Source organism: Osmerus mordax, chromosome 4 (assembly GCF_038355195.1).
Source record: "Osmerus mordax isolate fOsmMor3 chromosome 4, fOsmMor3.pri, whole genome shotgun sequence".
In the NCBI taxonomy this organism is placed as follows: domain Eukaryota; kingdom Metazoa; phylum Chordata; class Actinopteri; order Osmeriformes; family Osmeridae; genus Osmerus; species Osmerus mordax.
The window spans coordinates 3057135-3078753 of NC_090053.1; the positions used below are offsets into that span (position 1 = coordinate 3057135).

At 47.4% G+C, this 21619-nt stretch overlaps 3 protein-coding genes across 4 annotated transcripts; 2 read left to right on the forward strand and 1 right to left on the reverse strand.

Moving 5' to 3' along the window:
* The first annotated feature begins 1436 nt into the window (after positions 1 to 1436).
* Positions 1437 to 3015, forward strand: LOC136942410 (G-protein coupled receptor 22-like). Its single transcript, XM_067235303.1, has one exon. It carries the CDS (start codon positions 1437 to 1439, stop codon positions 2739 to 2741), a length of 1305 nt encoding a protein of 434 aa, XP_067091404.1. The 3' UTR covers positions 2742 to 3015.
* A 5818-nt stretch (positions 3016 to 8833) lies between these two features.
* Positions 8834 to 12359, forward strand: LOC136942087 (B-cell receptor-associated protein 29-like). Of its 2 annotated transcripts, none has more exons than XM_067234858.1 (7): positions 8834 to 8903; positions 9603 to 9710; positions 9819 to 9919; positions 10076 to 10223; positions 10551 to 10686; positions 11445 to 11489; positions 11642 to 12359. In XM_067234858.1, exons 2-7 carry the CDS (start codon positions 9619 to 9621, stop codon positions 11678 to 11680), a joined length of 561 nt encoding a protein of 186 aa, XP_067090959.1. In that variant the 5' UTR covers positions 8834 to 8903; positions 9603 to 9618; the 3' UTR covers positions 11681 to 12359. The 2 variants fall into 2 exon arrangements, with proteins under 2 accessions (XP_067090959.1, XP_067090960.1); XM_067234859.1 differs by lacking the exon at positions 8834 to 8903 and adding an exon at positions 8936 to 8998.
* A 2030-nt stretch (positions 12360 to 14389) lies between these two features.
* slco1c1 (solute carrier organic anion transporter family, member 1C1) lies at positions 14390 to 21578 on the reverse strand. Its single transcript, XM_067234493.1, has 13 exons — positions 21431 to 21578; positions 20188 to 20320; positions 19816 to 19937; positions 19156 to 19302; positions 18555 to 18653; positions 18065 to 18313; positions 17587 to 17751; positions 16741 to 16936; positions 15571 to 15736; positions 15143 to 15327; positions 14966 to 15030; positions 14711 to 14828; positions 14390 to 14615 (listed from the first exon to the last, which is right to left on the reverse strand). Exons 1-13 carry the CDS (start codon positions 21570 to 21572, stop codon positions 14390 to 14392), a joined length of 2013 nt encoding a protein of 670 aa, XP_067090594.1. The 5' UTR covers positions 21573 to 21578.
* Between the last annotated feature and the right edge of the window lie 41 nt (positions 21579 to 21619).

Below are 21619 nucleotides of genomic sequence, written 5' to 3' on the forward strand. Positions count from 1 at the left end.
GATCACAACATTATTTGGTGATTGCGTTCTTCAGCTTTGCGTTCGACACCTGGGACGTCTTTTTTTTGGCAGAGGAGTTTTTTTTTGCAGTTGTGGGATGTACGGCACTTCCTGTTCGTCTCTGGAGGAGGACTCTGCGTCCTCGCACTCGCCCGGTGGCTCAGCAGACCTCCTGCCCGGGAATACTGTGAGTTTATAAACAGGACATGGCCCGGACAGTTTACCCCTGATCCAGTCATCCGTCAGCGACCCCCCTCCACCGCCTAAACAAACGAAAGGACGAAACAGAACAAGCGACAGAGAGAGACACAGTGAGAGAGACGGTGCAGAAAGACCTACACAGTACCTGTGTTCTCTCCCGTGTGGTAGTGGCAGATCACCAAACCCTGCCTGGTGTTTAGCAGGAAGAGCATCCTAGCAGTCAATCACAGACAGCCTACCACCTGGGGGAGGGGGAGGCAGGTGCTTCTCTGTCGGCCCCAGAAGAGAAGCCTTTACTGGGGGGAAGCCTGGCGCGGCCTGGATGCTTAGCTCTGCTGGAGCTGACCCCTCCTCCTCGTCCCCTGGTATGCTGGGCTTTCGTGCCTGTCTCTATGGATCCAACCACGCTCTCCGGCTCGACCACACACCCTTGGGGCTGAGATAGAGCTGGAGGGTTAGGGTAAGTGTTGTGTGATTACATGGGGCTGGTCTCGAGTGTGTGTAATCTGTGTCAACTTCACTTATCTATCGTTTTTCACATTTATTTTTAATTTTTTACATCACTCGCATGGTCACGTTACATTACTTAGGATTGACTAAACGTACGATATAAGATGAGACTGTTTGAAATGTAAAAAAGATATCAAAACGTTAAGACACCCTTTGCTAGGAATTTACATGGACAGCACAGACACTTGACCAAACACACCTGTGTGTTCATGAGACTTATACAAGACCCTTGTGCTGTAGTGACGCGTTCTTCTGATGAGTGTTGCATGGTGTGATCATGGGTCACGCTTAAAATAGTCCCAGCATTGCAGCCATGAGGAGAGGATATATAAGGGAGAAGTTAGTCATGCTCTGCACGTACAGTGCCCTGATCTACAGGACATGGATAGCAGTTAGCGTGCTTATAGAGCACACGCTCGTCTTCCATCATTTCGACCCAGAACATTTCCTTATTATTTGATAAATGGCAGAATTAGCACCGACAGGTTTTCACACGTACATTTTTTTTTTGCAATTGCAAAGATGCAATTTTATTCTTGCATCGTAAGAACAATCTGCTGTCCCAATTCCAGCCTGCCTTTTGAAATTGTGATGAGCTAGACTTCGGATGTGAGGTGCTCCTCTAATCACACTCCCGGCTGTTCGAATAACACCAAAAACTGTCTCTTTCTGTCTCCCCTCCTCTCTCTCTCTCTCTCTCCACCCCCCTTCCTTCCTCCAGGATAATGCATATCCTTTCCCATCTGGAAGACAAAGTCACCATGAGCAACGTCACCGTCACCGACAACTCCGAGCCCATCAGCCGAACCATGAGCCTCTCCGAGCCGTACCCCTACCCCCTCAGCTTCCAGGTGTCCCTCACAGGGTTCCTCATGCTGGAGATCCTGCTGGGCCTCAGCTCCAACCTCACCGTGCTGGCCCTCTACTGCATGAAGTCCAACCTCATCAGCTCCGTGTCCAACATCGTCACCATGAACCTGCACGTCCTGGACGTGCTGGTGTGCGTGGGCTGCATCCCCCTCACCATCGTGGTGGTCCTGCTGCCCCTGCGGGGAGACAAGGCGCTGATCTGCTGCTTCCACGAGGCCTGCGTCTCCTTTGCCAGCGTCGCCACCGCCGCCAACGTCCTCGCCATCACCCTGGACCGCTACGACATCTCCGTCAAGCCGGCCAACCGCGTGTTGACCATGGGTCGCGCCCTGGCTCTGCTGGCGGCCATCTGGGTGCTGTCCTTCCTTAGTTTCCTGGTGCCCTTCATGGAGGTGGGCTTCTTCGCCCAGGGTCAGGTGGAACTCAACCAGACAGTGGTGGCTCACCCTAACCAGTACTACACAGAGCTGGGTCTATACTACCACCTGCTGGCCCAGATCCCAATCTTCTTCTTCACGGTGGTGGTCATGCTCATCACGTACTCCAAGATCCTGCAGGCGCTCAACATCCGCATCGGCACGCGCTTCCACGCCTCGCAGAAGAAGAAGGCCAAGAGGAAAAAGCGTCCGTCCATGACGCCCATGACGCCCCAGCAGGAGGGCCCGGAAGGGTCCCAGAGCAGCGGCGGTGTGCGCATGCCCACGCTGGGCATGCGCACCTCGGTGTCCGTCATCATCGCCCTCCGGCGGGCCGTCAAGCGGCACCGGGAGCGGCGGGAGCGGCAGAAGCGCGTGTTCCGGATGTCGCTCCTCATCGTGTCCACGTTCCTGCTGTGCTGGACACCCATCACGCTGCTCAACACCGTCATCCTGAGCGTGGGCCCCAGCGACGCCACCGTCAAGCTGAGGCTGGGCTTCCTGGTCATGGCGTACGGGACCACCATCTTCCACCCTCTGCTCTACGCCTTCACCAGGCAGAAGTTCCAGAAGGTTCTGAAGAGCAAGATGAAGAAGAGGGTGGTGTCTATCATCGAGGCGGACCCTCTGCCTAACAACGCGATCATCCGCAACTCCTGGATCGACCCAAAGAGGAACAAAAAGGTGACATTTGACGACAAGGAGGCCCGACAGAAGTGTCTTTCTTCCGAGGACGTGGAGTGAACTGCTGTGCTCCCGGAGAGAACAGGACTCTCTCACCCCTTAGGGAGCAGTGACAAAAGGGAATCACTCATCCAAAGCAGAACTGTAAATATTCTGTGTATTTAAATGTACAAAACATCAGAGGTGGATAATTTATTTCTATTTAATGATATCAAAACGCAGGTACAAAATACTAGGTTGCCTATAGACATCTAGTTCTGTAGATAATGCATGGCTTTTTTTGTAACCGTAGTGACACAAACATGGTGTACATATATATAAAATACATTTAAAACTAGAGCAAATAGGCTGTATACTGTATATGTGTATATTTATAATAAATTTGGTGTTTACTCACTTAGTGTAGCTGCAGGTTCCCTGTGGCCTGGTCTGTCTATAAAGGCTGTGCAGCCATGAATCATAGTGACAGACGCTCCTCTGCATCCAGCTGTCTCCAGTTAGGTGTCATTTACGGCAGGGCGGAGCCTCTAAGGCCACCAGGTCAGATTAGGAGCAGTGTATCTGTCAGCGTAGGTGGAAGAGAGAGAGAGAGAGAGAGAGAGAGAGAGAGAGAGAGAGAGAGAGAGAGAGAGAGAGAGAGAGAGAGAGAGAGAGAGAGAGAGAGGCAAAGGAAGGTGAAGCGGGAGAGGGGAGAAGGTGGACGAGAGAGAGGGAGAAGGGGTCGAGTATGAAAGAAATAGAGAGAAGGTGCAGGGAGAGAAAGGTTGAGAGGGAAGAGGGAGATGATTAAACGTGGCTCTAATAAGAAAGGGGGTCAGTAGGAAGGGGAAGGAGCGGGCTGTGCTTCTTCACAGGGCCGGGTGGAAACAGGCTTTAGCGCCATGTTGTTCGCCTCGCTATTTACGACCATGGAGTAATCCACAAAACACACACACGTCACCCTTCGCTTTGATGAAAGCCAGGGTCTGTTTCTAAAGTCAATATTGGACATAGTAGGACTCTAATGTGATTGTTCAACATAGGAAGAATATAGGGGAGGGGAAGGACATGGAAATGGGGAAATGGATCGGTGAAAATAAGTGAAAATATGACTGGATTATCATATTGTATTCACATATTGTAAAGATCAGAACATGTCACAGAGTATGTTCGTCACGATCAATGACTGGGGGTTGAAGGAGATTGAAATTAGCTTCCCTCAATGCCTCTGTAAAAACAAGTGACCCCAGAGTCCAACCCTGCAGTAATAGAACACAGACAAAAACAGATCTCTGCTACGATGCAGACATCTGTCTACATCCCAAAGCCTGGTGCTATTTTATTCTTCTGTTGAAGAATTCAGCATTCAGCCTTTATCCAGTCCCTTCTATGAAGAACTTCACTTATTACATTTGGTCTTCCTTGAGGCAACAGATGTGGTGCCTACTTATACAGCACTGTACAACTGTGTGCTGGTCATTAGCATATATATAAAACCATTGTCATTCTGCTCTGAGCTCTGCCTGTGCTTCACATACATGTTTAACTATTACAATCCTCAGTTCACAAATTACACATAACATGCCATACTCGGGCAAATTCATGTCCTGAAACTAAATACGCATAGACACACATCCACCCACCCACACACACACACTCACAGACACACACACACATACACCCACACAGACACAGTCAACCACACACACAGACATCCATATATCCACACGCACATCCTCCCACACACACAGTGTAGGCTACTACTGTATGTCAGTAGTAGGAGGGAGTCAGGTGGCTGAGCGGTGAGGGAGTCGGGCTAGTAATCCGAAGGTTGCCAGTTCGATTCCCGGTCATGCCAACTGACGTTGTGTCCTTGGGCAAGGCACTTCACCCTACTTGCCTCGGGGGGGAATGTCCCTGTACTTACTGTAAGTGGCTCTGGATAAGAGCGTCTGCTAAATGACTAAATGTAAATGTATGTGGGGAGGGAGCCTCGGAGTTCCCTTTTAATCCAAGTAGATCCAAGGGAATGGAAGTGCCTCCTGCCAGAGGTGCACCTCCACCTCAGTCACATGGTGCGTGCAGCACAGCTCCACAGGGGGGCAGCTGATAGGAGGATATCGATGGAGGGCTTCTGTGGTGACCCGGGACCCTGTCATGAACAGGAGGCGTGGGAGTCCTAGCAACCCTGAGCTCTGATTGAGAGATGAGATGGGACGCGGGCCAGGGAACAGGCTGGCAGGCCAGGCAGGGAAACTGAGCCGGCATGGAGGTTCACGGAGCCCCTAAGCTGGGGGGAGAGTCGACCGGCTCATCCCAACCTCCAGAACCTCGTGTCAAAACACTGGTCTTTACGCAAAACTCTCATCGCCAAAAGATAATGGAAAACATGGGAGAGGACGAGGGCTTTTCTGCAGAGTGCAGGTCAAGCGTTATTCAAAATAATCAAGTTGCATTTGCCCCGTATTGATCCTCAAAGCAGTGATGGGATGCATACTGACATCCTAATTGTTATTTCATAGTATGCGTCTCAAAAATAATTGAAATTGATTGCCCTTGAAAATGGGTCCCGTGAATGAACTGGGGTTGTTTATGCGTGACTAGTACAGTCTGTGTCAGGTGACGTGTCAGGTGACGTGCTGGCCACTCACAGCCTCAGTGTCCTCTGACTGGCATGTGGGACCCCCACTAGGCCCACCATTCATACAGCACACACTTTTATACTGGGTTACTATCCAACATTGTATATCCAACAGTGTCCACATGCTACAGGTTGAATTTAAGTGTACTGTTAAAACAGTCAAGACAGTATGGTGTACAGTGCTGTGAAGAACACATAAGACCTGTCTGCCGATAAACTTCAACTGACATACTTGACTGCATTTTAATTAAGTGATTTAGAGGGGTGCTAATCTACATGTGGGATAACATCTAATACCTCACTTGCAGTATTCTACCAATGGATGTTAACTGACATCAATTAAAAAGTGTATTGGTTACCTCAAGGCATCTTTCATCCCTGAAGGAATTATCTTTTTCAATCTTCATTGCTATCGCATTCATGTGTTAATCTCTGCTTTCTTTCACATTACTCCCAAGCGTCAATCATCTACAAGGGCTATCCACTTTGAATAAATTGAACTGATAGTGCCTGCAGCCGGAGGGAATTACCATCTCTCTTTTCTAACTCAGGTGGCTTCTCCAAACAAAAAAAGCAATTTACCCGAACTTTTAATCATGAGTCATCCTGCGTGTGAGCAGTGAGGTGACAGCTCTCGCCTTCTGATGACACCGCGCCACACTGAGAAGAACTCCCCATACGGGCAATCACCACGCAGAACAAGTTCATATTCATGAACTGTTCAGAGGGCCTCGGGCACCTGCCCTCTGTTCCCAGTGCAAGAAATGATCTTGTGGGTGATTAGCATGTTGGTCTAGTTAGCATACCAGAAACCTTGGAGCTTTGAGCTAACCTCGGGTCAAAGAGCTGGTCAGTTTAACCAGACCAGGTGCAGCCAATTTGACAAAGTCAACAACACGTTCATGGCTGCCATGAAACCATTTGCCCTTGTGCGCCCCCTCCTCCCTCCATCCTCTCCCCAAACAGGCCTTTGCCACTTTCCTTATCATCCTGTCCACTATCTCTCCCTATTTTTCCTCTCAGATACAGGTCTGCTTTCTTAACCAACTTTTCTCTCCAGGTCAGATAGGATCTGTCCTGGCCTTAGCTCTCGGTCCAGCCCAGACTCAGAGAATGAAAGCCGGGGAGAATCACATTACTCTCTCCATACCCTGTCTTTATTGGGTTAGGTCAGCCAACAGTGAACTGTCATTTTGCCATCATGGAGAAGAGGAAAGTGAATTAAAAAGGTTCAGACAGCACCAATTGGCAAATTGTTGCTCACGGTCAATTTCTAAGTGTGGCTCTGGCTTAGGATTGACAAATAGAATAGGTCTTGATACAGAAGATATCTTTTTCAATTTGAGAACCAATTTGACCAAATTTTGGATGGTGAAGAGGATAATGAAATGTGAGTAGATGAAATAGCCTTGGCTTTAAGCTGACCTTGAGAACATTGAGACAGGGGTTCAGGAGCAATAGTAATGGAGCAGCCCTTCCAATCACTGCCTTGTCTGCTATCTATAGAACCACTGTGTAATCAGTTCCTGCACCACTACAAGTCAACAAGTCCATTTAATAGATGTAATAAACTGGAGAATGAAGTTCGCCAATGCAAAAGACATGTCCTCAGGCCACAAAGGCAGATCGATATCTTATAACCTACACTAATTCAGTCATTGTGTACCGATTTATAATACCATTTCTAATATAAAATATCACATGGAACCAGATTATGGTTAATGCTGAGATAAACCTGCGTCAGATATAACAGCATGCCTTGTCCCGTGTGTGGGTTGTGTTTGTGTAGGAGTTTTTGGATGTTTCTGTGTGTCCATGCGTGTGTGTGTGCGCGCGTGTGTGTGTGTGCTTCTGTGACCCTGCGTGTCAGGCTGATGATTTTATCAGGAAGTGACACGGCGCCTGCTGTTGTGAACGAGCAGGGACAGAGAGAGGCCATGAGAGAGAGAGAGGCCAGGAGAGAGAGAGGCCAGGAGAGAGAGGCCAGGAGAGAGAGGCCAGGAGAGAGAGAGGCCAGGAGAGAGAGAGAGGCCAGGAGAGAGAGAGGCCAGGAGAGAGAGAGGCCAGGAGAGAGAGAGGCCAGGAGAGAGAGAGGCCAGGAGAGAGAGAGGCCATGAGAGAGAGAGAGGCCAGGAGAGAGAGAGGCCATGAGAGAGAGAGAGGCCAGGAGAGAGAGAGGCCAGGAGAGAGAGAGGCCAGGAGAGATAGAGAGGCCAGGAGAGAGAGAGGCCAGGAGAGATAGAGGCCTTCCCTCCAAACTCGAGGGACTCAACTGGAACAGCACGTACCACAAACCAGAGCAGCCAGAGCAGGGCTGAACTCAACTCCTAAACATATCATAATAGAGGATGTCTGTGTGGGTTATGATTTCTGGAAGGTGTCCTGCATGCATGGATCATGAACAGCTCAAAGAAACGCGGTCAAGTTGCGCTATGAACCTGCTGACTGCAGACATGTTCTCAGGAAACTGACAAGAGGATTATAAAATGATCTCTAATAAAATAAGAGATCTGACACACTTCCATTATCCCCAAGCTTTCCTGCTCCGATTCTCTCATTAGGCAACAGTACCACCCTGTGGAGATATCTATGTACTGCAGCACTGTGAAGTTGCACATGTGATTCCGATGATATAGAGGGATTTGTTAACATTTAGTAGCTGTGCCGTAAATAACTTAATACAAAGAGTTAACAAATGAGTCACTATAGTTTACTGGTAGCTACTAGTCTAGGAATGTAAAGAAACAAAGGATACAGGTTCAGTGTTGTGAAAGGCAGGCCCTGAGGTCGTACAAAGAGTGTAGCGTACACAGTTTAATCTGAGAGATTTCGTGTCTAATTGCATGCTAAATAAAATTGACACTATCAATACACTTCAAAACATTTTCAATATTAGTGGAGCTTTTTTACATGAACGTTGAACTTGTCTGACGTGGCAATGAAAATAGGACAACTAGCTACTAAACTAGAAATTGCTATAATGTTCAAATGGTACATTCTTTGAATGCCAGTGTAATCGAAGAGTACCAAGATGGCAACGAGCTACAGGGTTATTTATAGGTCCAGGGCATCCTATGGATGGAGTAGGGTAATGTATGCAATGAGGATCAGGAATATACGCTTTGGCTACACGAAGCTAATTTGTCAGCGGTAGCCTACTTTACAGGAACTGTGATTTTGTTGTCATTAGAAGGGCTCTCAAGTTTTAACTAAAGTTTTGCGTGAGATTACCCTACCTGTCAACGTTTGGGTACTAACATCCTGGAGAGCGGGGGACTGGTGTATAATTTGACAGCTCAACTTGGCAGAAAATGTACCCCGTATGCCTGCGACTCGTCCATTATTTGGACTAGTTTCCCAAGTTGGTCTCTAGACCCTGACAGTTCCCCACTACTGTGATTATGTCACTATTAACAAATCCACTGAAGAGGGTCTCAGCAATGGAAGCGAACCTCGCACAACGAATACCTCCGTTCTGTAGGGTGTCCTGTTCAACTTGTTGTCAACTGACGTCAGAACATTGGTCACGAACAGCTGTTGTGAGGGTCGGACTAGGGGGGGGTGTTTCGTTAGAAACTCCCGATCTGCAAATCTTTTGTAGGGTAAGATTATTACTGTTTTTGTCTGCAAGTTTAGCAATTTGTCGTCGAGTTTCCTGCATAAAAAATACCCACAGCTAACAAGTTGAACGGTGTGGGTAGGTTCAAGACCAGTAACGCAGACTGAATGAATAGTGTGCTCACTCTCAACCTGTCGCTGCTCGTTTACAGTAATATTAGTGTGCTATTATTTAGGGTGAACTGTCTGAAAGTTTTGTTAGTAGTTGAAAACGTGGTGTGTATAAAATGTAGGTCTTATCGTCTCTGAATGAAGAGTATAGGCCCCAAAATGTTAACTACCTTGTCTTCAAAATATTGCAACATTAGCACCTACAACCAAGGCCGTAATCATAATATATATCGCCCCCGTTATTCAAATCTGGTCAAAATGTCCCCCCCCCAATATATTGATATAAAAATATAAATGTGCTACGCTACCATAGGCAACCACGCACGCTGTCTGAAATTATCATAACAAATTTAATTCGTCCCCCCCAATGTTGACTCCATGGTTACGGCCTTGCCAACACAAATGTTTCATGCATTATGTTAATTATACAAAATCTTTTTTCAATTAATTTCTTCCTTTCTTCCAGCCTATTCAATTATATTGAATTATTGTGTTCGATTTAGCTAAATCATTTAAGATTCTGTTGTACATTTGCCTCCTCGGCATGCAGATAACATACCTTATTCTTCCAGGATTCTCCCTGTCAGGATGACTCTGCAGTGGACTGTGGTGGCTCTCTTTCTTTACGTGGAGATAGCTCTCATTCTCCTCCTATGTCTACCCTTCGTATCAGCCAAGAGGTAGCCAAGAGTAGAGGCCAAAACATAATTCCTTTTCTCCCCAGTAGAGTGCATCAATATTCTCTCCACAATCCTTTCATCCTAAATGCTCCCTTCTCTCTCATACAGATGGAGGTCTGTTTTCAATTTGAGTATATGGAATTGGTTATCTCCTTACTGGAACAAATGCTTCTTTACCATGATCATCATCCTCATAGTCCTCTTCCTGGGTGAGTCTGTTTTCAGTGTGGTCTCTAGTCTGGAGTTGATTGTGGAAAAATTGTTGCAATGCATGCACGTGTTAACTGTGGTCGACTGTGAGGTAGTTAGTCTTGCTGACATTTTCCGTGCTTCTCCTTTGACCTCTGTGTCATCCCCTGGCTCAGATGCCCTGCGTGAGGTGAAAAAGTACTCCGCTTCTGAGCCCATGCAGGATGCCAAACTCAACCCCAACCTGTTTGATCACATGCACATGAAGCTGTTCAGAGCCCAGAGGAATCTCTACATCTCAGGCTTCTCTCTGTTCCTCTGGCTGTGAGTGTTTCCTCCCACACACTCAAACTTAGGGGGCTTCGCCCTGTAGTTACGCTCTGCCGATTTGTATGTCAAAATTATGTTCACTGGTGTGTGTTTAAGTGACACGACACGTGAGGCCAAACCTCTAACTAGCCTCGAACTCCTCTAGTGTTTGTTTTTTATCACCATACGGATCTAGCTGGCTTTTTAACAAACGGTCTCAGGCACAGATGTGATGTTTCAAAATACATCACAAAATGAAGGTCTGGGTACTTACAGAGCCTACTTGGACGATACTGAGTTCTCCCTCGGACCCTCTCTCTTCCCGTATGCGTCTGTCTCCAGAATCATGCGGCGCGTGGTCACCCTCATAAACCAGGTGGCCAGCTCCGCAGACATGGAAGCCAGCCTGCAGGTACAGACAGACAGTGCCAACCAATCAGCAAAGAAGTACCAGGAGGACAACCTGCGACTCAGAAAGGTAAGAGAGGGGGAGCGGGAGAGAGAAGGGGAGGGATTGAGGGTGAGGTGAGGGATTGATCAGAGGCCAAGGGGTTGAGGGGGAATAATTGAGGGAGAGAGTGAGTAATTGAGGGAGAGAGTGAGTAATTGAGGGAGACAGTGAGTACTTGAGGGAGAGTGAGTAATTGAGGGAGAGAGTGAGTAATTGAGGGGGAGAGTGAGTACTTGAGCGAGAGTGAGTAATTGAGGGAGAGAGTGAGTAATTGAGGGGGAGAGTGAGTACTTGAGCGAGAGAGTGAGTAATTGAGGGAGAGAGTCAGTAATTGAGCGAGAGAGTGAGTAATTGAGGGAGAGAGTGAGTAATTGAGGGGGAGAGTGAGTACTTGAGCGAGAGAGTGAGTAATTGAGCGAGAGAGTGAGTAATTGAGGGAGAGAGTCAGTAATTGAGCGAGAGAGTGAGTAATTGAGGGAGAGAGTGAGTACTTGAGCGAGAGAGTGAGTAATTGAGCGAGAGAGTGAGTACTTGAGCGAGAGAGTGAGTAATTGAGCGAGAGAGTGAGTAATTGAGGGAGAGTGAGTAATTGATGGAGAGAGTGAGTAATTGAGGGAGAGTGAGTAATTGAGGGAGAGAGTGAGTAATTGAGGGAGAGAATGAGAACCTGAGGGGACTGTGGAGTCCCCCTCGTCCCACCTAGCTGGTCTGCCACATGTGACCAGGCCATGCTGGTCGTGTCTTGGCTAGTGAAGAGATCCTGACTCTGTGTTTTGGCCGCTCAGGTTCTGCTGGATGAGGAAAAGGCCAACTCGGCACAAGCTCGACAGGTAACCCACAACATCGAACTGGACTCATCATTCTGTCCAGTACAACTTGATGAGTCCAGAACAGTGAATAATGATGAACAGACTGCAAAGACTCGGTAAGATCTAAACTATTAAACAGGTGTTTTGGTAAACATTGAAATGTGTCCCTGCAGATTCTTTATGATGGAGAGGGAGGAAAAAAAGATAAATAATTGTGAACGGCACCAACGATGACATCGACGAAGACAAAAGCTTCCTGTAAACCTGTATGTGGATCTCTTTAAGCAAGTGTTTTAACCCATCAATAAAACAACAATATGGTCAAAGATACCATGTGTATTCTACACACAATTAACACAATTAATAATGATCCTTATATATTTTCATAACAGGACAAAAATTGCATGATTAGTGAAATAGGTTTGAAATCCCCTTTGAAGCTCGGCCAAGACGAATGTGCATTGCTTGGATTAAACCCAAAGCCGTCTGCATGTTCTATCAAAGCTACTTTACTGTGAGGCGAAAGTATTAGAAAACAGAGCAGAGGTGTGTGTGTGTGTGTGTGTGTGTGGAGCGGGTCAGGGGTTTAAATACTATTAAACACCAACATCATGTCGTTGTTTACCATAGAGGGTGAGGATGAACGGATGAGATTGTTGTTCACAGATTGTGTTTTTCCCTGTTCATGTAATGCCCTTGTTTGTCTACAGACTAAATCAATTTGACAACGAGCTATAGGGGTGTATTAGTGCATAACCACGTATTATTAGGCTGATGTCATCCAGAACGCAACGCTTTTCCACATTATGAAACTTGAGGACTCGGAACAGTATTTGTTTAGTGGCACGTGGTTTTGTCTATCCGTTTGCAGAAAATAAACATTTGAACAAACATGGTGTTGGAGGTTTCATGCATGATATGAGTTTACTAAAGATGTGTTTTAACATACAGATTATTATGATGGATGGCTTTTATAGAAACCTAGTGTGAATAAGATTGTTTCCTTACCCACTGTTTGTCATTTTAATTTAACATAAATCAGCAGTAAGGGAAAGACACTTTGAAAATGAACTGTATTAAAATGATTGAAAAGATGAGGCACACTGGTGAATACACACTTTACAATCAGGTAGATACAGTTAGGTACTGGAACCTTGAAGTCTCCTCACAAGTCACACAGTATATACCTTCAAATTCAAACTTTGGAAACATAAAGACCGTTAGACCCACAACATTGCGATTACAGAATTTCATCTTTTTTTGTGGGGGGGGGGGAATCAAACAGCAATGTATGTGTTAACGTTGTCAATAAATACACACCTTACTGTGCATTTGGTTGAAGGACTGAGGAATACAGAACTGTGATGCATTCTTGAAGCATAAAAAGAGATGGCCACATATACAGTCACAAGATATTTTCCTGGTGACCCAGTTAGTTTCTGCTGCTGTTTGCCTCTTACTGCTCTGACTGCAACACAGCTTCCTGGATATGCATACAAATGGAGAGAGCTGTACACAGTTCCAGTTATAACCTTTCAAACCCTGTAGGGACAGAAATGCTTAAAGAAAAATATAAAGTGAAAAATAGTCTGCCTTCAAAATGGCCGATAAGTCCACAGTCTTTGACTCACAACGCCAACATAACAACAAAAATCACATTCCTTTCTACAAAAAAGACGGTTCCATTTATATAAAATATGTTTTGTTTTTTTTTAAATTTTACATTCAAGAAATAGCATTTTTTGCATTTATATTGAAAACAACTCAAATAATTTCACATTTGTCAACAGAATTCCTGTACAAATATATACTCTGTGCTCTATGAAAGTGTCCATGGCAGCCTGTCTTCTCTTCAGACCTCAGGTCGTACACGAAACAGCCCCACCTAGGACAGCCCCACCTAGGACAGCCCCACCTAGAACAGCCCCACCTAAACAGCCCCCCCTAAACAGCCCCACCTAGAACAGCCCCACCTAGGACAGCCCCACCTAGGACAGCCCCACCTAGGACAGCCCCACCTAAACAGCCCCACCTAGAACAGCCCCACCTAGAACAGCCCCACCTAGGACAGCCCCACCTAGGACAGCCCCACCTAGAACAGCCCCACCTAGGACAGCCCCACCTAGGACAGCCCCACCTAGGACAGCCCCACCTAGAACAGCCCCACCTAGAACAGCCCCAACTAGGACAGCCCCACCTAGAACAGCCCCACCTAGAACAGCCCCACCTAGAACAGCCCCACCTAGGACAGCCCCACGTAGAACAGCCCCACCTAGGACAGCCCCACCTAGGACAGCCCCACCTAAACAGCCCCACCTAGAACAGCCCCACCTAGAACAGCCCCACCTAGAACAGCCCCACCTAGAACAGCCCCACCTAGGACAGCCCCACCTAGGACAGCCCCACCTAGAACAGCCCCACCTAGAACAGCCCCACCTAGGACAGCCCCACCTAGAACAGCCCCACCTAGAACAGCCCCACCTAGGACAGCCCCACCTAGAACAGCCCCACCTAGAACAGCCCCACCTAGGACAGCCCCACCTAGGACAGCCCCACCTAGGACAGCCCCACCTAGGACAGCCCCACCTAGAACAGCCCCACCTAGAACAGCCCCACCTAGAACAGCCCCACCTAGAACAGCCCCACCTAGGACAGCCCCACCTAGGACAGCCCCACCTAGAACAGCCCCACCTAGAACAGCCCCACCTAGGACAGCCCCACCTAGAACAGCCCCACCTAGAACAGCCCCACCTAGGACAGCCCCACCTAGGACAGCCCCACCTAGAACAGCCCCACCTAGGACATTACATTTAGTCATTTAGCAGACGCTCTTATCCAGAGCGACTTACAGTCCCCACCTAGAACAGCCCCAGGGAGGCCCCAGGGAGGCCCCAGGGAGGACACACGGTCTGGGGGGGGGATCACAGGCGTGTCTCCCTGTCAGGGTTGAAGTCCAACACCCGTAGAAACTGCTCACAATGTATCGAGTTGCTCTCCTCCTTCCTCAGCAACTCTGACTCTCTGTTCCCATTGGCCAGGGATTTTTTCTCCTCTTCCTTGATATGTCTCTTGAGTAAAGAGAACCCCAGGATGCACAGGAAGAAGGACAATGTTCTCAGGCCCAGTGTCAGTCCCAGGTACAATATCCTACAACACAAACAAGTATCTTAAAGTCAAATACCATCCCAAGAGAGCAACGACTCCCAACTTCTAACAGTTTATTGTATTGACTCGGTACTGACCTGTATGCTGTCGTGTTGTATATCCTACACGCTCCTCTTCCTCCACATCGCTTGTATCCCCACTTCAGACAGGTGGTGTCAATGATGGCCCCAAAGTAGATTGGGGCTGGGATTCCAGCTGCAAGCACAGGAAAGGTGAGGGTGGGCCGATGTAGCATCACAATGACAACATGTCGAACACTCAATGTTTGTGCACCGAATCTGAAATACAGAGGGTTGGGGATATTTCTAAAGCAGACCAAAGTGACATCATACCAAGGGTTCGAGTAGCCAACGTGTGAACACCAAGGGCGAGGGATTTCAATTCTGGCTTCATACATCTAAAAGAAGGACAGATAAGTCAACATTCGATAGGTTTAAAACCTCTCAAGAGGCGCAGACCGATGGGAGATTGCAGTTCAGCGTCCTGGCCAGCGGGGGGGGGCGACTGACCTGATGAGCAGCACGAAGCCGGGCGTTCCTCCCAGCGAGATGATGAAGGAGCTGAGCACAGCGAGAGCCAGGAAGTAGGGGAACACTTTGTCACAGTTGTCCCTGTGGAGACAGTGTCCCAGAGCTGCCGTCAGGTTTGCTGTGTGAGAGCCTGCAGACGCCACACATCTGCACTGGTCGAAAACCTGGTGGGCGACACGGCGAGATCAACACACGAGGCTAGCAAAAACACCAGCTCTGTCACTTTTCATACAGCTCATCACAACCTTGTGGGATGTGTCAAAAAGCATGTTAAATTAAAGCACCATCGACCTAGACAGAATATGAGGTTGTGTGTGTGTGTGTGTGTGTGTGTGTGTGTGTGTCTCTGCACACATCAGCATAACAGCCATAGCGAGAGCCAGGTGAGCCAGGTGTCACCAGCTGACCGTGGTTTTGCCGGAGCCAGAAGACGATGAGCAGCCAGCCAGACAGGGTGACACATAGGTGATGCCGTTTTCACCACAAACGGGGTCCCAATCCTTCCCGGAACACAGACAGCCGGAGTTACACTCCGAGAACTGAGAGCTCTCGTGGTAGGACAAGCTCTCCACCCTGGGCGTGGAGGGAGGGAGAGAAAGGGAGAGAGAAATAAAGAGAGAGAAAGGGAGAGAGAAATACAGAGAGAGAAAAAGAGAGATAATGAGAGAAAGGGCACATGCATGTTAACATGAAATAATAATGAATCAAAGCAAAGGTTGACATTACAAATATATAGACATCTATCTGAAAAAGTGTTGATGAGATACAGACTGTATCTTTTCACTGTAAAATGCATTGGTCCGAAATGTTGTTCCTGCAGTCCCAGGAACAACATATAAACCATTCACTGGCTGGCGTGTTCTATGGGAACTGCTTTCTAGAGGGGCTCTATAAATAGACCTTTCCAATTAGACATGAGGGAAGAACATGACATTTGCATACAGTCAGGAGAGGAGGAGAGGAGGAAAGGAAAAGGAGGAGAAGAAGAGAGGAGGAGGAAAGGAGGAGAGGAAGAGAGGAGGAGAGGAGGACAGGAAGAGAGGAGGAGAGGAGGAGGAGGAGAGGAAGAGAGGAGGAGAGGAGGAGGAGGAGAGGAGGAGGAGAGGAGGACAGGAAGAGGAGGAGAGGAAGAGAGGAGGAGAAGAGGAGGAGGAGAGGAAGAGAGGAGAAGAAGAGGAGAGGAAGAGGAGATGAGGAGGAGAGGAAGAGAGGAGGAGAGGAAGAGGGGAGGAGAGGAAGAGAGGAGGAGGAGGAGGGGAAGAGAGGAAGAGAGGAGGAGAGGAAGAGAGGAGCAGGAGAGGAGGAGGAGAGGAGGAGGACAGGAGGAGGAGGAGAGGAAGAGAGGAGGAGAAGAGGAGGAGGAGAGGAAGAGAGGAAGAGAGGAGGAGAAGAAGAGGAGGAGAGGAAGAGGAGATGAGGAGGAGAGGAAGAGAGGAGGAGGAGAGGAGGAGGAGGAGGAGGAGGAGGAGGGGATGAGAGGAGGAGAGGAAGATGAGGAGGAGGAGGAGAGGATGAGAGGAGGAGAGGAAGATGAGGAGGGGAGGATGAAAGGATAAGAGGAGGAGAGGATTGCGTACCCGGTGTAAGACACAGTGATTCCTGCCACCTTGGCGTTCTCACAGCCCAGGGTGAAGAAGAAGAGGGACAGGAAGTACCCCAACAGGGAGGTCCCAAAGGCAAACTTGGCCGCTCCCATGATGCCCAGCTTGAACTTCTTCATGATCACACCCCCAGAGAACATCCCCAGAGCAACGGCGGGGATGTTGATCATGCCTGCCAACCGACCAATCAGGACAGGGTTAGACACGTCACGGGGAGGGACCAATTGCTCTTCGGGAAAGGCATCAAAGTCGGCGTGGCTCATTCATATCAAAGTGGCTTGATCCATATTTTATGTGAAGTGGTCATGTCATGAGATGAAAATGTCTTTTGATGCTTGAAAGGATGGGGAGATATAGGATGTGTTTCTGAAAACCCCTCGCTCCCTCACTCCACTACTGCACCAACTCATTTAGAAGGGGGAAGGGGGAGAGGGGGGAGGAGGAGGGGGGGAGGTCAAGTTACAGAAGCATCAGCCCACTGTTTTAAACAGTATCTTTTAACATGGCAACATGGTCACTTAATGTCTCTTTTATAAATTATACTTTCACATTCATTGTGTGTCTCATGTCACAGTGACTGCAGTAATTGCGGGGAAATCACAGGCATCAATGGTGCAGCTGTCATTAGTAGGAAAACTACTAAGACATGAATAATAGATAAAAGATGAATCATGAAACTCTCAATTTACAATCCAAGTTTCGTAAAAGGAAAAAAAGAAAAAAAAGTATATATTAAAAATTAAACGATTTAAAAAATAATTTCAACACAACTTTCAACAGCACATTCTGGTACGTAACACAAAACAAACAGACACGACTCACCCATGAGAAAGTTTGCCTTCGAGGCAGACTGGCCGTAATGTTGCTCGATGTACTTGGGTTTATAGGTTACCATGCCAATGAGCGAGTTGAATTGTATAATGGTCACGCACAGATAAATGCCGTATAACGGATTTCCTAGAAGAGTTTTCAACGTTGGAATGAATTCTGTGGGAGGAAATAAAACAGAATTATGTAAATACATTTACTTCCATATATAAAGGTCTTGCACTGATATAGTCCTTTATTGACACTATGCATACCTGATGTATTGTGTGATATAGTATACATTATTTAGCAAATGCTTTCATCCAAAGCAACAACCTCTTGATCCAGAGTCAAGTGCTCTATCCACTGAGCTATACCCTCCCAACCATCAAACTATTCCATCACTATTTCATACAATATCAGTCAATACTGTAACATATCAATACTGTAAGATATACTGTGGCACTAACAGTATAGTACCCGTGTGCGCTACCTTTGGCCATCACATGGAAGTTGGCAGGTTCCTCTGGCCTGAACTTGTGCTGCATGGTGGGGGAGTCCCTGATGAACCTGGCCTGCTCTGGGGTGCAGCTGGCATCGTGCTTCTCAAGGGGCATGGGCAGAGACTTGGGCAGGAACCAGAAGGGCACGGCGGACATGAGGGTGATGGCCCCGGCGATGAGGTAGCCCAGCCACCAAGCGCCGACCCACCGGGCGTCGCTAGGGGTGATGGTGACACTCTCTGTAGAAGGGGGGGGGGGGGGGGGGGGGGGGGATAAAACAACTGAGAAACAGCACCTCTCTCCTCCCCTATCCCAACATATACACTATTACCATATATACATAAAACATGCACATATAACTATATACTACTATGCAGTGCTGTGGAGTAGAGAGTCTTGTGATGTTACATCATTATTATAATCCTACAGCTGTAGCAGTTACGTAAGGCTGGACGACAGGCTGCCTCTAAAGTCACTCACCCATGTCCACATATCCAACGTCCACATAGATCTTCGCACACAGAGAACCCAGTAAGTATCCAAAGACCGGCCCGATGATTGAGATGGTCTGGACACAGCCTATAACAGAGACACGTGTCACATGCATTTATGTTCCCTCTGAATATCCATGCCAAACATCTGCCGGGCCATGTAAAAGCTGACCTAGTTGCGATGAGAGGAAAAAAAAGGGCTTTGAGCATGAATGCGCATGAATAAGGGAGTCAGATGGCTGAGCGGTGAGGGAGTCGGCTAGTAACCTGAAGGTTGCCAGTTCGATTCCCGGCCGTGCCAAATGACATTGTGTCCTTGGGCAAGGCACTTCACCCTACTTGCCTCGGGGGGAATGTCCCTGTACTTACTGTAAGTCGCTCTGGATAAGAGTGTCTGCTAAATGACTAAATGTAAATGTAAATGAATGCCAAGGAAAGAGGCCTGGTTACGTTTAAGTGGAACATACCGAATGTGGCTGTTAAGTGTATGAGGGCTCTGAATCTGTCCTACGATGTACAACACATGATGCACACATCTCACACCATCACACACAAGATGACAGCTTAAATAAAAAATAAATAAAAAATACCAATATAGAGAGCTGCGTTTTCAGATTGTGCGTAATCATCGATGTAGGAGATTCCCAGTGGCTGTACTGGTGTCTCTCCTATTCCACGTAAGACGTTCCCCAGAAACACATAGACCCACATGGATACACTGGACTCCCTCTCGCAGCCTGGAGGACACACAACCACATCCAAAGATCGGCGTTATCAAAACAACATGATGAAATTGCCTACTGTTCAAATCAAAGACACTTTTAGACAGACTAGGAGGAGGCCGACTGTGGATGTGGTGTGGATGTGGATGTGTGTGGATGTGGTGTGGATGTGTGGGTGTGTGGTGTGGATGTGTGTGGATATGTGTGGGTGTGTGGATGTGTGTGGGTGTGTGTGGGTGGGTGGGTGTGGATGTGTGTGGGTGTGTGTGTGTGGATGTGTGGGGGTGTGTGGATGTGTGTTGATGTGGTGTGGATGTCTGTGGATGTGTGTGTGTGTGGATGTGGTGTGGATGTGTGTGGATGTGGTGTGGATGTGTGTGGATGTGTGGGGGTGTGTGGATGTGTGTTGATGTGGTGTGGATGTCCGTGGATGTGTGTGTGTGTGGATGTGGTGTGGATGTGTGTGGATGTGGTGTGGATGTGCATGCTACTGACAGAGCTGTGTAGGGTGCTGTTCCCAGGTCTCACCTGTAGCAGGCAGTATAGAAGGCATGTCACCTGCTCGCCCAGACTCAGGTGAGCTTGCTGGACATGGAGAGAGGTTATTGGTTGAATTCACTGACGATCTAACTGATGTTTCGAATTTATAGCTGTGTACAAAATACCAAGGTGACTGTTAAGCAAGGGGAAGGAGGAAGTTTCGGGTATTATTAGATTCTTAGATTACACAAAATGATCAACTAATGTAAAGACACAAGCAATGTAAGCAATAACAGCCATGCACATCATAACCACCATGTAGATTAGATGTGTTGCTACATAAAGCGAACATCCTAACTGTTAATGGAACATCATCGTGTTCTTTTTGTTGGCCGTTTTGCAAAGTTCCAGTAGACTCACCGTCCAATGATAAAATGAGGCATGGCGATTAAGAAAGTCCCCAAAGACATAAGGACACACCCTATGGCGATGATCTTTGGCCTGTGGAGCTTTGCGCCAAAGTAACTCACGAAGGCTATGACCAGCAGGTTACCTGAGAAAGCATGGACAAGAGAGGGGGGCGGGGATACAAGGACCACAGCTTTATTAGAGTTAAGACTTTCTACTAGCAGAGCTAGGAGCACAGTGTTTTTAGCCATGGGTCCGTCACCCGAGGGAAACTGCCCTCGGGCTCAGCTCATGTGCTGTGCCAGAGGTAACTGTGTGTGGCGAGTCTCAACAAACACCGGTTCCTAACGGGTGCTGACTTGTGGACTTCTTAGCTGGATCTCCTGCGTCCCCATGGAAACGATGCCATTGGAAAAAAAACACATCCATACTGTCATCTATGGCTTGTGATGTTGTCTATTGACAGGGTTGACAAGGACAGCACCGGGCTTGTAACCTTATGAATCTACAGGGGGAATTCTCCTGAGGGCTTCATTGACGTCAGTTAGCCAAATCTCCTCATCAGGAGGTCAGAAAAGGATGTAGAGAGCAACACAGCCTTGCTCTTGCATCCAGCTACACAACAAAGAATCAGGGTGGGCATTTACAGTTCTGTTTTAAAGTCTTAGCCACCCAAGATTTTTCACACAAATATTATCTTAAAGGCAGGGTAGGTAATGTTGTTGTTCACATTTTCTGAAATGGACTTCAAATCCTGAAAGCAACCAATAACTCTAAAGGTTTGACAGTAAATTGAAATGGGAAATGGGGGTGGGATATTTTGGTTTGAATCCTTTCAAACTGGAGGTAAAATTGCTAGGTTCGCAAAACTTACCTACCCTGCCTTAAAGTATTAGATTTTTTGTCTCTTGTATTTGTGCAGCACTCAAAAAAAGTGCAATGTTGAGAATGATTGTGTTTAGTCTTTCCACTTAATTAGGTCTAAAAGCATTTTTGCAAAACGTTTTTATTTGTGCCTAAGACTTTTGCACAGTAATGTATGTGTAATAAAAAATATTCACATGTAGCAGTGCGCAACCCATGACCACACAGCAAGGTTGAAAGAAATAAGATCCATTTATGTAATGACAGTGTGCAAGAAGGGTACTCCTGGCTTTACATTAGCGTCCGAAAAAAAAAAAAAATCAATATACTAGCTATTGCAAGTACACCTACACAAAGACAAACCACACAGAGACACAGACAGCTCACTCACCTATTTCAAAGCTCCCATCTATGACCCCTATCAGGTAGCTGGGAATATCAAACCTCCTCTCCAGCTGGGTGATGGTGCTCTTCATATAGCTTCCAGAGAGAGCCTTGGAGAAGTAGGCAAAAGACAAGGCCGCAAGGAACATCTACAGACACGGGAGACAAGCCAGAGAAGAAAACCATCAGCTCTCTC

Excerpts from the sequence above, each read along its gene's own strand:
- LOC136942087 (XM_067234858.1), top strand. The coding sequence starts at position 9,619 with ATGACTCTGCAGTGGACTGTGGTGGCTCTCTTTCTTTACGTGGAGATA. Across the intron at positions 10,224-10,550 it reads TTCTCTCTGTTCCTCTGGCT|AATCATGCGGCGCGTGGTCA; the intron begins GTGAGTGTTTCC and ends GTCTGTCTCCAG. Across the intron at positions 10,687-11,444 it reads ACAACCTGCGACTCAGAAAG|GTTCTGCTGGATGAGGAAAA; the intron begins GTAAGAGAGGGG and ends TTGGCCGCTCAG.
- slco1c1 (XM_067234493.1), bottom strand. The coding sequence starts at position 21,572 with ATGTTCCTTGCGGCCTTGTCTTTTGCCTACTTCTCCAAGGCTCTCTCT. Across the intron at positions 19,938-20,187 it reads CCTCATTTTATCATTGGACG|CTATAAATTCGAAACATCAG; the intron begins GTGAGTCTACTG and ends TTTTGTACACAG. Across the intron at positions 14,829-14,965 it reads GTTGGCTACTCGAACCCTTG|CTGGAATCCCAGCCCCAATC; the intron begins GTATGATGTCAC and ends CTGTGCTTGCAG.
- LOC136942410 (XM_067235303.1), top strand. The coding sequence starts at position 1,437 with ATGCATATCCTTTCCCATCTGGAAGACAAAGTCACCATGAGCAACGTC.